The 17,341-nt window shown below is 40.6% G+C and overlaps 1 protein-coding gene across 2 annotated transcripts in view; it reads right to left on the reverse strand.

The window, feature by feature from the left end:
* FREM1 (FRAS1 related extracellular matrix 1) overlaps positions 1 to 17,341 on the reverse strand; it is a 225,320-nt gene that overhangs the window by 100,417 nt on the left and 107,562 nt on the right. For both annotated transcript variants that reach the window (XM_077475118.1, XM_077475120.1), the window contains exons 20-24: positions 15,675 to 15,897; positions 15,303 to 15,447; positions 12,834 to 12,977; positions 9,108 to 9,301; positions 3,249 to 3,513 (exon numbers count right to left, since the gene is read on the reverse strand). In XM_077475118.1, the coding sequence (XP_077331244.1) occupies positions 3,249 to 3,513; positions 9,108 to 9,301; positions 12,834 to 12,977; positions 15,303 to 15,447; positions 15,675 to 15,897 (971 nt within the window). The remainder of the gene's footprint in view (positions 1 to 3,248; positions 3,514 to 9,107; positions 9,302 to 12,833; positions 12,978 to 15,302; positions 15,448 to 15,674; positions 15,898 to 17,341) is intronic.

Genomic DNA, 17,341 nt, shown 5'->3' on the forward strand with positions numbered 1-17,341 from the left:
ACCTGGTTCGGCAGGGGGCAGGCCTCCTCAAATAACCAGGGTCAGCCCAGCTGGGGAGGAGTTGTTCAGGTGGAAGAGCTGGAAATGGAGGGCTAGGCTGTCGGGGCCTTTGAGGGAGCTCTCCGGTCTGGGGGGTGACCTTGGGCCTGGGCTTGAGTGCGGACAGGACCATCATAAAACCAGGGGTGTCCTGGACAGTAAATACAAGAGGAGCAAGAGAGGAGGATGCAGTCTGGGATGGGTTCAGAACCAGCGATGTGGACTGTGGTGCCATGGGCAGGGGAGAAGGGCAGCTGCAGCCAGGAGGGCTGGCAGGACCTGAAGATGGGTTACTGGGCTCAGTATCTGCATGTAGGACAGCTAGTATCAAAGACTATTTTGCTACACTGTAGGGGACCGCAGTCCCTGCCTGCAAAGGGTAAATGCTAAGGCCTGGCTGAGCCAGTGTCAAGCCTAACCACTTTGTGCTAGCTGTGCTTGAAGACGTGAAGATTAGATGTAAAGAGACGTGAAGATTAGAGAGGAAGCGATGTGCAGAAGAAGAAAGGCGTGAAGATTAGAGAGGAAGCGATGTGCAGGAGAAGAAAGGCGTGAAGATTAGAGAGGAAGCAATGTACAGGAGGAGAAATGGAGTGTATATACTGGACTGTATATAGTTGTCCCAAGTAAATTCTACCAATTCCACAGGGCATCCCATACTTCCCTTACCCCATCTAAGTTCAATCCCCTCAATAAAAAATAAAAATAAAAATGCACATGGACTGTTCTATATTTCCAAGTGTCTGAGAGGTGAATGCTGGGCTGGGTGGGGTGACAGGTGGCTCCTACGGGGGTACCACGACAGTTATAACTCCTGTCAGATTTTTTTTCACCATCTCTGTCCCATTGCAGAGATTTCCCTTCACTTCCTGACCCATAGCCAAACAGGGAGTGATAGGAAATTTCAGCCAATTAGGGGAATTCCTTGGCCTCCCAGGTCAACAGAACTAGCATCCCCATTGGAAGATTTCCCCTCTATTACTTTTCTGGGGACAACCCAAAATGTTGGATTTTCCTTTACTTTCACTTTCAATGATAAAAGAAAACAGGACAAATAGAGAGGGGAAATCACCTTAACGGGCACAGACAGCAATAAAAACTGACAGGTGTGCCAATCCTTCTGCACATTATCCAAAACTAAAAAAAAAAAGTTTTGCCTTTAGTTATGCTTTAAGCTAACTTATTGAAAAATTTACTACGTTTTTTACCTAGAGATATTGCCAGTAACAGGATTTCCATGCTGCAAGCTGGCAACACTAAACTGCTGCCTCACAACTAGCAGCATCATTGTTAACTTGCCTTATGTCCTCCTTCAGTTGGCTTTTGAGCAGTCTATAGTCAGACCTGATAGACAGCCCAACATTTAGCTCATGGATATTACACAGAAGGCTGACAATGCTAAAGACAGTTCAAATCTTGGTTGGTTCAGCAGGAACCCGCCGAGATTTGAACCATGTATGGGCAGGAGGAATCCATCAATTTGGGTTCAACCAGCCTGCCAGATTTTACATGTGATCATTGCAAGTGGCTGTTATAGCTGCTAGCAATAATCACTGCCTTCTCCCGGCGTGGACAACTTTGCCCATCACAAGAAGAAATGGGGCTATTTACAAAAGGCAAATCCACTTTGCACTACAAGTGCAAACTACAACTGCAAAGTGCACTTGGAAGTGCAGTCACTGTAAATCTGAGGGGTAGATCTGAAATGAGCAGAAGTTCTAAAAATGCTGTTTTTTTATTTTCCTTGCATGTCCCCCTCAGATAAACAGCGACTGCAATTCCAAGTGCACTTTCGGTGCAATTTCGAGTGCACTTTGCACTTGTAGTTTGCACTTGTAGTGCAAAGTGGATTTGCCTTTAGTAAATAACCCCCAATGTCTCGGCAGGATGGATTGCTGTATTAACACTGTCTGTGTTGATGGGGGAATTAAGCACATTTCCTGAAATAGTTAGTTATAGGTGGTTGAGGGAAAGAAAGTTGCTTTGTGTATGGCTGGCCATAATGTTGTCAGCCTTTAACAGAAAGTGCTGCTATTGTCAAGAATTTTTTCAACAATTCACAAAACCTTATTTGTGTAAGAAAATTGTATACAGAGTGATATAATACCAAACATTAACCAATTAGCGACTGCCCCAAAAACAGTTTTACTGCTACAGGGTGGCAGCTGTGTGCTGGATCACATATATATATATATATATATATATATATATATATATATATATATATATACGTGATTCCAGTCTTCCACCCGCAGGGGGTGTGCACATGCCACAGGTGGACCACTTCTGTTGTGAAAATTCACACCAGAAGCCTATCTGTGGGTGTTGGGCATGCGATGTTCTCCGAAAACCGCCTATCGTCGCTAAACTACACAGACTGCAGATCTGCCTATGTGAACAAGGCAGATCCCCATTCTGACATAGGGGAAAAGGCATGGATTATGTGTTCCTGCAAAGCAGGGACTGGAATCCATGTCTTCCCCTAGTAAAAGCAGCACACTGTACATACAAACACTGGGTAGGCACACATTTATTTATGATTGCCCTAGAGGTTTAACCCCTTCCCAGTCAGTGTCATTAGTACAGTAACAGTGCATATTTTTAGCACTAATCACTGTATTAGTGTCACTGGTTCTCATAAAGTATCAAAAGTGTCAGTTAGTGTCCGATTGTCCACCTAAATATCGCAGTCTCTCTATAACGCACTGATTGCTGCCATTACTAGTATAAAAAAAAATCAATAAATATACCCCATAGTTTGTAGGCGCTATTTTATTTTTAACCAAAATCATGTAGCAGAGTACATATTGGCCTAAATTTATGAAAAATGTATGAAGCAAAAAAAATAAAAATTATGAAACATTTAGATTTTTAAATTTTTTTGTTGGATGAGTTTTATAACAGAAAGTAAAAATTGTATTATAATCATTTAGAGAGTACAAAAACTAAAAGTATTTTAGCCAATAAAACAATAATTTGTTACTTTTTTTTTTTTTTTAGAAAACGGTAAAAAACCCCAAGCTGTTGATTTTGGGAAGTGGAATCATTGAAACAAAGCTAGATTCACACCACTTCACTTGTTTCTTTGGTGCCAGGAAAGGCCAAGTTCCATAATGGTCTCCTGGCAGTGGAGAGATCAGGTTAATAAATCATCTATTAGCTCAGAATAAAAAAGACAGACAGGAGAGACTTTCAATCTAGACACCTACTTGAACGTATCAGCAGCAGCTGCAGCTTTGCCATTGTGGAAGTAGCAGACAGTCTGAGCAGCCACATCCATCTGACTGAAGCTTGTTATGGGAATTCCAGGGTGGTTGACATATTCAATCTGGCCGTACTGAGGCGGTGAGGAGAGCACGTAGAGCAGCTCTTCTGGTTTGTCAGTGCCATCAAAAGCAAAGAGAACATCAGTACTTATGATGGCTCTGTCACCTCTTGACACATGGAGCGTTTTCAATGACAGTACAATGTCTCCTGAGGACAAATAAAACACATGAGGACACAAAAGGCATGATGAGATGCGCTATACTCTACACACAGTATTTCTATTTAGGTTCATAAATGATTTGTACATTGTAACAATTTACCATGGGAAAACAGAGCCCTTCCGACTTATTCAGTTTGCAACAATGGTGATATGTAAATTTGGTATCACATATCAATCAGACTTTATTTGCAGAAATCAGAAACAAGACGAAGTTTGATAGGTTGCTAACTGCTGGTGCTTAATTAAGCTAAAAAATTTTAAAAAAATTGATGCCATTCAGATCGAAGCCATATATCTCTTTTAGCTTGGCACTTGTGTTTATCAGAACTTAAAAGTATAGGTAAAGGATTTTTTTTTTTTTAATTGTGGATAAAGTGGAGAGGGATTAGAACACCTGTCAGGTTTTTATTGCTGTCTGTGCCCCGGTTAGGGAGACTCACACTCTAATTGTCATGTTTACTGTTATTACTTAAAGTGAAGAATTTTCCAAATTTTGTGTTGCCCCCAGAATGACAAAATAGGAAAAAAGTTCTAATAGGGAGATTAATCCTGGTGACCCTGATGGCTACCAGGGATTCAGATGGATTTCCTCTCACTTCCTGTTTTGGCTATGGGACAGGAAGTGATGAGAAATCTCCCCAGTAGGACACAGATGGCAAAAAAACCTGAGAGCAACTATAACCCTCCCTTACTCAATCCAAAATGAAAAAAAGGTTTTTCTTTAATTCTACTTTAACCAAATAATATTATAAGAAATTGTAGCAGCAAGGGGCTCAGTAGGCCATCTCAGACTTCCTCTTCCTAACAAGAAAATAAAGATCTCTCACAGGGATTCTTCTACTGCTATCATAGCAGTTAATGAATATTGCTGGCGCTACTTTAAATGTAACTAGGTTGATAACAGAAACAGTCTTTTTAATCACTTTCCATCCTCAAGGTGTTTATAAATGGCCTAAGGTTGAAGTTGTTATACTGGGATCATGGTTGAGACTACAACCATGATCCCAGTATTGTTTTTGTCTACAACTTTTATGTAAATGTGATCCAAGCGGCTTCAGAGCCACTGAATCACTTTTAGAGGGTGCAGAAGGGGGTCCTCCCCCCTCCTGCCATTGCTGCCGCCTTCCAGGCTTTACCTTCAGATCAAAGAGCCCGGTAAGGATGTGACCGGTGCCATCTGCTTCCTTGGACACAGTGAGACAAACTGATGTTATTCCAACCGCTGTGTGATATCAGAAACCAGAAGCAATGAGGATTAAGTCACTTCTGTTTTCGGTCTCATGTAAACAAGCTGTTACTGGCTTGTAAAACGTGATCAAACTGATCTCATTTGATGAGAAGCAAGATGCTTTGAGACCAGAGAAGAGATCTGGTATCTAATAGACCCAAATCTCTCCATACAGAGGACTGGTCACAGCCCATGCTATCACAAAGGATGTCTTGGCTTAAAAAAATGAATAATATTTGGGGGTCCTAAGCAATTTACTAGCACACAAAAAAAATGCTGATTTTTACATACATGGCAGAAATGTCAAAATTAGCCCCAGCTGAAATTGTTTAAAGCCCAACTCTAGGCACAGCTATTTTCATGTTTTTGCAAATCTTTAATACTTCCTTTAAAATTTTATTTTTGGATTGTGTGCTGTATGCTGCTGATATATACAGTGGGAGCTGCACTTCCGGCTTCCCCGTCTCATTGGAATGGTGCCTATGATAAACACAGTTGTTGTGCCTCTACCTCTTCCTCCCTTGGCTATGTGGTACACAAAGCACAGCATAGTGATGATATTATAGCTAGGCTTTGTGAATGGCACAGCAGAGGGATGGCATAGAGGCAGAATACTGAATCTGGGGTCTATCATACACTGTTCTTAAGCAGAGAGCAGCTGAAAGTGTGAGTCCAACTGTATATATCAGAAGCACTCAGCAGAACAAAAACATTTTTTTTAAACAGATGTAGAAGATACAGTTTTCATTTGAGTATTAAAGATTTACAAAAATGTAAAAATAGCTGTGTCTAGAGTTTGGCTTTAATGGTCATATCAACTTTCAGTTATACAGTATAGTTAGGATGAAAAAAAGGCACATACACACTGGAATTCATCCAGAAGATAAGCAAGAATAAAATGTAAAACATTTGCATTCTTGGAACCCTAATCTTGCAGTTAATGTATATCAGAGGAAGCCAAAATACCCTAAAGCTCTATTCACACATATGCAGCTCTGCGAGACGCATTTTGCGTGGGCACGGCAGCCTATTCATTTGAATGGGCTGCCGTGCCTCCTGAAATGCAAGTAAAAGGTCACTGCAGCATTTTTTGTGTGGGTGGCTGCGGGAACGGGTACGAACCTGCAGCAGGAACCACCCACAGAGATATAAATCTAGCCTTACAAAGGTCTAATTTGTTCTAACATGAAAAAACCTAACCATGTATTTCTTGGATCAACATTCAAAATATTCGTTCTTATAAATATCAATATCAGTTTATATATTTGTACACTTTCTAAAGCAATGTACAGATCTGAGTAAAACCAGCTCCCGAGCAATACTGTTGGGACTCGTTCACACATGTGTTGATTGTGAAGAATGTTGTGTTTAGGACATGTTTTCATCATGTTTATGAAGCGTTGAAAAAGCTTCAAGAATAAATGCTCATGAAAGTGTTGCTTTTCTAGAGCGTAGTACTTAAAGGGGAAGTGATGTAGAGAATGTGATCTACTTTGAGGCCTCATTAGGTTGTGGTGTGATAGCAGACATTTTTGTGAATTCCCTAAGATTGATTTGTATACTTTGATCTCTTTGACACTATGCTTGGTCCAGCTCAACTTTGCTGAAACAAAAAGCATTGTCACTGACGATAATGCTGAATCCCTCTATTCCTGCCTGGCACTGTCAATCTTGCTGGCAGGCTTGATGATTTTGCCTACAGACAGAAACAAATGGTGTTAGAACACAGCTGCTTTGTGCAAAATGGAAGTGGCTGGAGCTACTCTGTCCTAGTTCTCTGTATTTCCCAGTGCTTTCTGGGATACAGGAGCCTCTAATGTCTCTCCGCCCAGTTAACACTTTATAACTGCTTCACTAACATGCCATAAATGCTAAAGGCGGTGTTAAGGTCCCTTCCCTCCCATTCTGGGCCCCATCAGGTGAGCTCTACTACATCACATTGCTCCATGTGAGGCTGGGGGGAAGGGATTGGGAGAGTGAGGATCGGGAATTGGGATGACAATGTAAAGTAAAGAGAAGGAGACAAGTATTAGAAGAGAGTAGGAGAGAATGATGAGGATGAGCATGACAGTAAGGATGACAGTAAGGAGGATAATAGAGATGATAGAAGGAGAGTAAGAAAGTGATGATGAGGATGATAAGGATGGGGATGACAGTGTTGGGGATGATAATATTGGATGGGGAGGACAGAGATGACAGGATCATGAATAGTAATGAAGGAAGTGATAAAAATTATGGTGAGGATGATGATGACAGTAAATAAGATGAAGACAAATGACGAGGATGATAATTATGGAAGGAGAGTAAAAACTGTGATTATATTGATAAGGATGATGGGGAGGATGGTGATGACAGTAGAGAGGTTAATGATGAAGATGATGATGGAACAATAATGATGACAGAGAGGACAATGATAATGTAAAGTAATGAAGAAAGTGATGGTGAGGATAATGATACAGAAAATTATAAAAAGGGGGGGGGGGGCATTCACTAGAACCGATGGGTTATATTTTGCTCCTGCAGCAGCTGAAAGCCAGTTTTCCTCCTTTCCCTCCCGCTGGCATTCATCTGATACAGGAGGAAAACCCAGCCCATCGGTTCTGGAGAATGCTGTCCCTCCTGTCCAGGTTCCACTGGTAACACAATTAAGCACACCCACCATTCACAACGGCGCACCCAAAGGCGTCCCAGGCCTTTTACAATACAATCCTATACTGTATACTGTATAAATCCCAAAATTGGTGTGCGTTAGTGCCTGGCTTGAAAAAAAGGTGACAACCCTCATGGCTGCACCAGAAGCAGCATCGCTTTATGAGACAATTTCAAGCCTCACCTCTGCGCCAGATTAGGAAGGGCACTGCCACTACAAAAGAAGATATCCTAGAAGCAGATCTTTAATAATTCACTTTTTCTTTCCCTGTGGTGCCCCTCCTAATCGGCTATGGAAGCGAGGCTTGAAATTGCCTCATTCAAACTTTACTTATGCGGTGATTATGTAGGACGTCACACTACATCTGCGGCAAGTCACTATTACTTAAGCCCCATACACACTATCAGTTTTTCTGCTGAGTTTTTCCTTCAGATTTACCAAAACCATATAATATGAGGTCAAACCTTAGGAGTTTCAATTTGTATGCAATCAGGCAGGCCCTTGCACTACATGGTTTTGGTAAATCTGAAGACAAAAATCAGCAGAAAATCTGATGGTGTGTATGGGGCTTAAGACTTTTAAATTATTAATATATACTATAACTACCAACCTATGGCTTATTTCTTTATTTATTATTTGAAACTCTCTCCGGGAAGAGGGTTGGGGTGTGTGGATAGAGAACTTCTCTCTAACGGGGGGGTTATAGGTCATTACTATAAAAATCAATGGAGGGGACTGGCAAGCATCGATGTCTCATGAAAGCAATGTGCTGCTTAATTTTTAACATAATGCAACACAGCCCTAGCACTCTTGTGTGAACAGCACTGTGTGGTGCCCATTGTATTATTCATGGCATGAGTTAAAGGGTGAGTATGAGGCTTAAAAATGCTGAATAAATGATGCATACACACAGGGTAGAGATACATGTGTGAACGAGCCCCTATACTGTTATACTTGCTTCTTACTTATTGCAAAATGGACAAATGGTCTGGTCAGGCAGTGGGGAAAGCAAATATGATTCTGGGATGCTTCACTCGAGGGATCACCAGCCTAAGGTAGACTTTATTTAGAATATTGTGTCCAGTTTTGGAGATCTCACTTACAAAAAGATATAAGGCAGAGTCCAGTGATGGGGAACAAAAATAGTACTTAGGATAGCTATACACACTAGGATTTCTCTTGTTCCACCCTGCAGACACAGACTTCCAGCAGAGTTAATGGGATCGAGAGGTAGTGAGTGAATTGAAACATGCTTGCAATAAACATAGGTCTATACTCATCAAAAAGGTTAAAAAAATTAAAATAAAAACATAAAACAACACACTCAAGCAAAAATAAATTAAAAAAAGGGCAGATTAGGGCTGAGTGCTTCCCTGCATCCAAATCACATGACAGGAGAGTGTGACCGACTCTCAATGGAGCCAGTTCACACACCTCCAGGGCAACCACGCTCCGAATTGCAGAAGGGTCCTGTGCGTCTTCTGGTTAATTTCAGGTGCAAATTCAGCCAAAACTCCGGACTTGAGTCACACCTGAAATGGTGAACAGGGGCACACTGGACCCCCTGCTGCGAGCAGTGAGCGCAGTTGGTGTGAACACATCCTCAATAGATCACTTGGTCAAGTTGTCTCTTTCTGCCACCATTCTGTTTTTACTTACATATTTACTTATATTTTTAGACAAATTCAGCCATATGTACCTACCCTTCTCCATATCTTTGACTTTGATGTGAAACTGCATTTGTGGTGATCTGTTCCTGCCATCCCATAAGTGGAAAGTAAAGCTGTCTTGATTCTTTAATCCTATTGGACCCGTATGTACATATCTAACTAGGTTCATATCAATGTTCTCTTGAGTGCACATCATACCAGCCTGTACGTTCACCCAGATATCATTTGTCTAAGATAACAGAAAAACACTTCATAAAATGACATGTTTTCAGAATATTTTTTGAATCAGATCTCAAGGTAATGTTTTTATTTATTTATTTATTATTGCAGGGACTGTTGAAAGAGAGAAAGAAATGTAAAAAAAATCTACTAGTTGACTTTTATTATGTCTAGGTTAAACAAAGTAATAGGTTTGGGTGAAAACCTGGAAATTACTACTTACGTTTTCCATGTTATCACCGCTGCCACCACAAAAAAATATCCTTTACAAGCTATAGATTTCAAAAGTCAAAACTCATTTAGGGCTATGGGAGTTCTTGGGAGCTGCCAGTGACTGATCAATCACAGAGCACTGTGAGAAACAGAGGGAGTGTTAAGCCTTGTACACACAATCGGATTTTCCGCAGACAAAACCTCTGACTTTTGTCCGACGGGCGTTGGCCAGGAACTTGTCTTGCATAAAAACGGCAAGGATAGTAGTGACATACTACGTGTTTTTTCAGCTCCTTAGTGCCACCCTTTGGGCTCCTTCTGCTAATTTTGTGTTAGTAGAAGTTTGGTGAGTATTGATTCGTGCTTTTCATTTCGCACTTTTCAGTTCGTTTCTGAACGGCCGTTTGTCAACCAGCCATGTTACGGAATTGGAAGAGATAACATGTTATTTATTATTGGCCTTGGAGTTATTGCTTTGACCCAAGTCCAGTCCAGGAACAGGAGGAGGAGGATTTCTTGGACCAAAAATTGGTTGCTTTATTAATCGTGACCAATTATGTCATATGCCTTTGCTGCGGGAGCTCCAGGAGAATAATCTGGATGATTTTCGGAATTATCTCTGGATGATGGACCCCTGCTTTCACCAACACTTGTCATTGGTGACCTCCTATATTAAGAAGCAGGAGGCTTTTATTTTATTTTTTGTTTGAATAATGATTTGATTTGGTATATTTTCTATATTTTTGGATGCATAGAATGCATTTTTTGGTTAAGTTCTATTGGCAGATAGCATGTCTAATTTTATTTTTTTTTCATTTTTTCATGCACAATAAAAAAATTGTGGAGAATACTTGGCTATGTGTTTTACTTCAAATGACAGTTTAGGAGTAGGCAGTTACATTTAAAAAAAAAAATACAATGTAAAATTAACAAGAGACAATAACATAGTTTATCTTTGATCTAAAAACAACGGGATAATGGTGTTGTGGTAACTTGCCCAAAAAAAGAAGAAAAAAAACAAGCATAAAAATATTATTCTTGCTATCACTAGAACATAAAAGTGTCATTATTATCCCATTAAAGAAGAAGAGAATGCGCGCTGCATTTCGAGATTTCATAATTTGCCACATTACAAATGTTAATTCTCCACTACGAATGCTAGTTTACAAGACCGACCACTTCTGGCTAGTCCTTGCTTCTGAGCATGCGTGTCTGTACTTTGGACTTTTGTCCGACGGACTTGTGTACACACGCTCAGGAAATCCAACAACAGACCATTGTCCGCGGAAAATTTATTAACCTGCCATCCAACATTTGTCCACAGAAATTGGCCAACAATTGTCTATTGGAGTGTACAAATGGTTGGATTTTCCGCCAACAGCCTGTCATCGCACAATTCCTGTCAGAAAATCAGATCGTGTGTACGAGGCTTTAGATGTTACCCCATACTTGGAAGTACAAGCAGGAATTTTACACAGCTAGTTGTGGTGTTTTTTTCCAAATGAAAATCCAAGTTCACTTTGATAATGGATGTCATATTCGGTATAACCAGTTGTAACACAGATTCTAGTTGATCACATAGAGCTAGTTTATGAAAGAATCCATGAAAACCTCACCAGATCTAAATCTGTTGCTCATAAGTTAGATTTCTAATTCCTTACTCTGTTTGCTTTAATCGTTAAAACAAATTGTATTTCATGAGATCAAAATATCTAATTTTGGTTGTAATAATTTTTTGACTGGTTATAGGTGTCAATTGCACCCTTTCCCCCACAAGTGGGACAGGGAGTGGATATACTATATCCTCTATTTTACCCTTTCTGGAGTTGGGTAAGGAACGCCTGACCAGGGAAACACGTCATGTGAGTTTACAAATACACACACACATATATATATAATATTGGGACACCTGCCTTTCCACGCAGATGAATTTTAATGGCATCCCAGTCTTAGTTCGTAGGGTTCCTTTGCAGCTATAACAGCTTCAACTCTTCTAGGAAAGGCTGTCCACAAGGTTTAGGAGTATGTCTATGGAAATGTTTGACTATTCTTCCAGAAGTGCATTCGGGAGGCCAGGCACTGATGTGGATGAGAAGGCCTGGCTAGCAGTCTCTGCTCTAATTCATCCCAAAGTTGTTCTATAGGGTTAAGGTCAGGACTTTGTGCAGGCCAGTCAAGCTCCTCTACCCCAAACTCACTCATCCATGTCTTTATAGAGCTTGCTTTGTGCACTGGTGTGCAGCCATGTTGGAACAGGAAGGGGCCACCCCTAAACTGTTCCCACAAGGTTGGGAGCATGAAATTCTCCAAAATGTCTTGGTATGCTGACGCCTTAAGAGTTTACTTCACTGGAATTAATCGGCCAAGCCCAACCCCTGAAAAACAACCCCACACCATAATCCACCCTCCACCAAATGATTTCTACCAGTGCACAAAGCAAGGTCCATAAAGACACAGATGAGCGAGTTTGGGGTGGAGGAACTTGACTGGCCTGACCTTACTTTTGGGATGAATTAGAGCGGAGACTGCGAGCCCGGCTCTCACGTCTACATTGCCTGACCTCACAAATGTGCTTCTGGAAGATAGGTGAAACATTCCCATAGACACACTCCTAAACCTTGTGGACGGCCTTCCCAGAAAATTTGAACATGTTATAGCTGCAAAGGGTGGGCCAACTCAATATTGAATCCTACGGACTAAGACTGAGATGGCATTAAAGTTCATGTGCATGTAAAGGCAGGTGTCCCTATACTTTTGGTAATGTAGTATATATATATATATATATATATATATATATATATATATATATATACATATATTTACAGTTGTAAGTCCAAAAACCAACTCATGTGAAAAACAACATTTTATGATTTTTTGGTTTCAAAACAAAATGCTTATAGAAATTAAATCATTATCAACTCTGCACTGCTAAGCAGTAAAGCTAAACCAGGAAAAAATAGAGTGATTTTTCGGCCAATTCAGAGTGGCCAATCACGAAGCTAGCTCTGCTGAGTTACAAATCCCTTAGCAGTTAAAATATTAGGCATATGTTGACTTTAGCCATTTGCCTTCAGTGCTGATTTAAATCTCAACATATTAAAAGCAGTAGGCTATATATGAAAGCAGATAGGGACTCCCTATTTTTCTTTTTATTTGATTGCATAAACTATTAAACACTAAGTCGATTTGAGTAGTCCTTTAAGAGAATAAATGAGTATTGCCCTAACTCTCATTAAATAAGAAAAATCATTAAACATAGATAAATATGGAATAATATAGAACTGAAAAATAAAACATAATTAAACAAGCTTGAAAAAGCTTGTACAGGCCTTTAATTGAAGTTGTCCTTGATCTGGAATCCTTTCAATCACATAGTGAATTTGCTCTCGCGGCGTATCTTTATCTTCTGCTGACAGTACAGCACTTGAAATAATGTAATGTTCACCCATGCTTAGTACTACTTCACAGTGCCTTTAGAAAACAAAACATAAATCATTAGCAAATGCTTTGTAGGATTCTTTCGCTTTTATGTTTGGAAGGCACATTATAATATTAACCTAGCAATTAAATTGATATCCTTGAAGTCAGGGTGGTATTGCTCTATAACTGACCATACATGGCTCAAAATTTGAGCTGATTCCTGATGAATTGACCAAAATTTAAGCTGTAGTGTGGATGGAGGGATTGATTGATTTCTCTTTAAATCTAATACCACGTACAGTCGAGCAGAATGTCCGACAGAAAAAGTCAGACGGAATCTTTTCATCGTATATTCCAATCTTTTTTTTTTTTTCGAAAATTCTGTCGGACCCAGAAATAGAACATGTTTTAAATATTTCCAGCGGAACCAATTCCTATGGGGAAAACCGCTCGTCTGTATGCTGTACCAAAAAACGACGAATGCTCTGAAGCAAGTACGAAACGGAGGCTATTGTCTACTGGCTATTGAACTTCCTTCTTCTAGTCCTGTCGTATGTGTTGTACATCACCACGTGCTTGACAATCGGACTTTGCTATGATCGTGTGTACGCAAGACAGTTTCAGCTTAACTCCGTCGGAAAAACCTTCAGAGTTTCAGACGGGAAAACCGGTCGTGTGTACGCAGCATTAGTGTATATATGGCTAGCTTTAGCCTCCTTTTATCTGTTATTGGATTCCAAACTTGGTTATCACTTTTAATGGAAAAGAGTATATAGTGGTGCTAGAGGGGTGTATTAGGAGCACATGACAATAAAACACCATGGTATAATGAATCAGTCCAATATAAAAATCCATCAATTAGGGGACGGTCAGGCAACATCTTTGTATATAACAAACACATAATCATTAAAACATCATAGTATAGCGAATCAGTCCATAAAAAGAGTCCATAGAAAAAAAAATTCAAACAGCACTTGATGCAGCACCCTTAGCCCCTGTACACACGGTCGGAGATTCTGCCAACCAAATCCGTCGGATTTTGTCCGTCAGATTTAGTCTGACGGATTGTGTCCGAAACTGTTGCATACACACGGTCGGACTTTCAAAATCCGATCTTTCAGAACGTGATGACGTAATTTCGTTACAATGGGACTAGATTCAGGCTAGTAGCCAATAGCTTTGATGTAGGAATTTGATCTGAGCATGCGTGGCACTTGGTCCGATCAAAATACTCTACACATGATCGGAGTATGTCCAACCAGCCCAGTTGGTCGGGAAATATTTCCAACATGTTGGAAAATTGGGTCCGACGGAGATTCCGATGGAATCAGTCCGATGCATACCACACACAGTCGGATTATCTGATGACACGGTCCGATAAGATGCATTCCGGCGGATTCTCCGACCGTGTGTACGTGGCATTAGAGTGAAGCAAATAACTCTGTAAATGAAGACAGGAAAAGAGGGGCGCCAGACTAAGTGCAGCATTAAAATAAATAATTTATTCTAAATTAAGACAACTGCCAACTCATGAAATAGATGAGTAATACAGGCACAATTTGTATAATTGTCGGTCTCAGAGCCTCTCCAAGCCGTCCTGGTGCAGTGGCAGCCTCAAGCCCTGGCTGTGTTGTTGTAAGGAAGCAGGGCAGCCGATCACCGCCGTAACATAGCATGGAAAGCAAAATGGCGCCAGGCCAGACGTGATGTCACACGGAGGGCATGCTAGCATGCTGATGTAGGATGGGGGGTAACATGTTTCGAAGCAATGGTTTTCTTCTTCAGACCTTCAACTTGGAAGGTTGTGCAGGAAAGACAAGTTCCATGCGTATCTCCTGCCCTGAACTTGAATGTGCTGCACTTGTGAGACGTGCGCGGATGCCATTAATTGCCACACAAACTCAAATGCCGTAAGCTTGCAGTCACCAAACCACATGGTATCGCAGTACCATGCAGTTTGGGGTGGCGCAATCTGAAAAATTACTGATTGCACTATTTTTTCAGTGTTCTGGTATGTTTGGCAGTGCTTTGAAATGAATGGGCTGTCATAACCAGAGCGCACACGATACACACGGGATCATACACGTTCTAGTGTGAATCTGCCCTTAGGAGAAATGGTCTGGACTGAGATGTAACACTTACATGCAGTGGAAGACAGGGACCTATCTACAGTACGTTATCTGGCACCGATGCCCACATCATAAGACTAGTTGAACAGAAAAACAATCTTTGGACAGACCAAACAGTTAGCATGTATGTATTTCAACTGTGTACATGTAGGTAGTGGTATTGAAGCTGCCATTGCTGACCTGTTTAAAAATAATGAATTAGTTAAATAATTAATTTACAGGGCATGATTAATTACATTAAACTTACTTTGACAAGACTGGCTTTTCATCATTAATCCCATTGACAGTGACAAAGATTGTTCTCTCAACTTCATGTTTTCCATCTGACAACTTGATTGTGAAACTGTCTGCAAGGTTTTCCGAATCATCATGTACATACACTAACTTCATACCTATTCAAATAAAGAAGATATCCAATGTACACAATTATATGTGGCCACTATGGCTGGCCTAAGACAAGCATATTTCTGATAGATAATGATGCAATGTATAAGGTCTTCCAATCAAAGTCAGTATGTCACTATACTCAGCTCAGTGTCTTTCCCCAACACAATAAGCATTTTGTGGATATCACTACTAAATTCATTTTACAAATTTTCTTTTATTTTTAGTTAATTACCATTTTTAAGGTGGTCCAAGGAGAAATCCTGCATCATAGGAAGTGTATTACTTTTTAGGGTTTTAAGTAACTCTTTTTTGTTGTCAGTACCATCGTTTTTCTCCAAAATCATGCCATGCTTGGGTTGCACAGTAACACTGAATAATAATTTATTTGGGGGTACATCCATGTCTGCCACATTAATTATGGAGGGATTTAACTCTAGCATGTCTCCTTCCTCCACCTTTAAATAGAAAAATAGAGTTCAGATATAAGTTAATGTGTTGTTAGAGCAATCAAGTACATGCTATTATCATAAAGCAGAAGCGTTAAAGAAGAAAGATTCCATTTGCACATCATGCAAAAACTGCTGTTACCTGGGTGCTGTAATCAATGTATGGTGCCATCCCACAGGTAGACATGTGTGGTTCGTTTCGTACGAATCAAAAAATTGCATGAATTTCCAAAAATTCGTACATTCGGAAGCATCCGAAATATGAATTTCTATGCTTCCAAATTGTATACGAAATTTCATTTGGCGAATTTCGGATCCACATTCCGAAACGGAAACATGACTGGTGCTTTGTTGACCAATCAGAGGTTTTCTTCTGTTGTTGAGTGGGGGTTGGGAAAATTACCATTTTTAATATGGGAGTGGGAGACTGGTACTGGTAGTCGATGGGAGATTCAGAATCTGACAAAATAAGAATGTTTGTTAATATCGTTTTATTATTGTCATAATAATTACAATTATTCGTTATGATGAAGTTAAAAACTGAGCACAGCAGGGGTACAGACCCAGGAGGAAGTCAGCACAGCACAGGGATGGTGGGAGCCCCTCATAATGAGCACATCACAGGGATGGTGGGAGCCCCTCACAATGAGCACAGCAGGGGTACAGCCCCAGGAGGAAGTCAGCACAGCACAGGGATGGTGAGAGCCCCTCATAATGAGCCCAGCAGAGGGATGGTGGGAGCCCCTCATAATGAGCACAGCTGGGGTACAGCCCCAGGAAGAAGTCAGCACAGCACAGGGATGGTGGGAGCCCCTCATAATGAGCAAAGCAGGGGTACAAACCCAGGAAGTCAGCATAGCACAGGGAGGGTGGGAGCCCCTCATAATGAACACAGCAGGGGTACAAACCCAGGAAGTCAGCATAGCACAGGGAGGGTGGGAGCCCCTCATAATGAGCACAGCAGGGGTACAGCCCCAGGAGGAGCCCCAGGAGGAAGTCAGCATAGCACAGGGATGGTGGGAGCCCCTCATAATGAGCATAATGAGTCGACGACTGCCATATTGAGAAAGGTATTTTTTTCTTTTTAAATTCATCATAATGAACGTTTGTAATTGTTACGAAAAGTTTACGAACCTAACGAAAATTCGTATTTTGTACGAATCCAAATTGAATTTCGGACACAAATTATGAAATACAAATTAACAGCTAATACGAAATGGAACAAAACAAATTTATTGACGGCGCACATGTCTACCCACAAGTGCAAGTTCAGATATGTCATTCGATCTCCAAAGTTTGCCAACGCATAGCTTTTTATTTTTTCCCCAAGCAAGGACTTGAAGTGAGCAGATGGCATATCTGAATTCATATCCCAACCTGCCTGCCTATCTCCTAATCTAACCACTAATTTTTTCAAGGAAGCCTGCTCTGCCTTCAGCTAAAAACTTTCTCC

This window comes from Lithobates pipiens, unplaced genomic scaffold (assembly GCF_037356315.1).
Source record: "Lithobates pipiens isolate NorthernLeopardFrog02 unplaced genomic scaffold, aLitPip1_a1.2 Scaffold_13, whole genome shotgun sequence".
Lineage (NCBI taxonomy): Eukaryota > Metazoa > Chordata > Amphibia > Anura > Ranidae > Lithobates > Lithobates pipiens.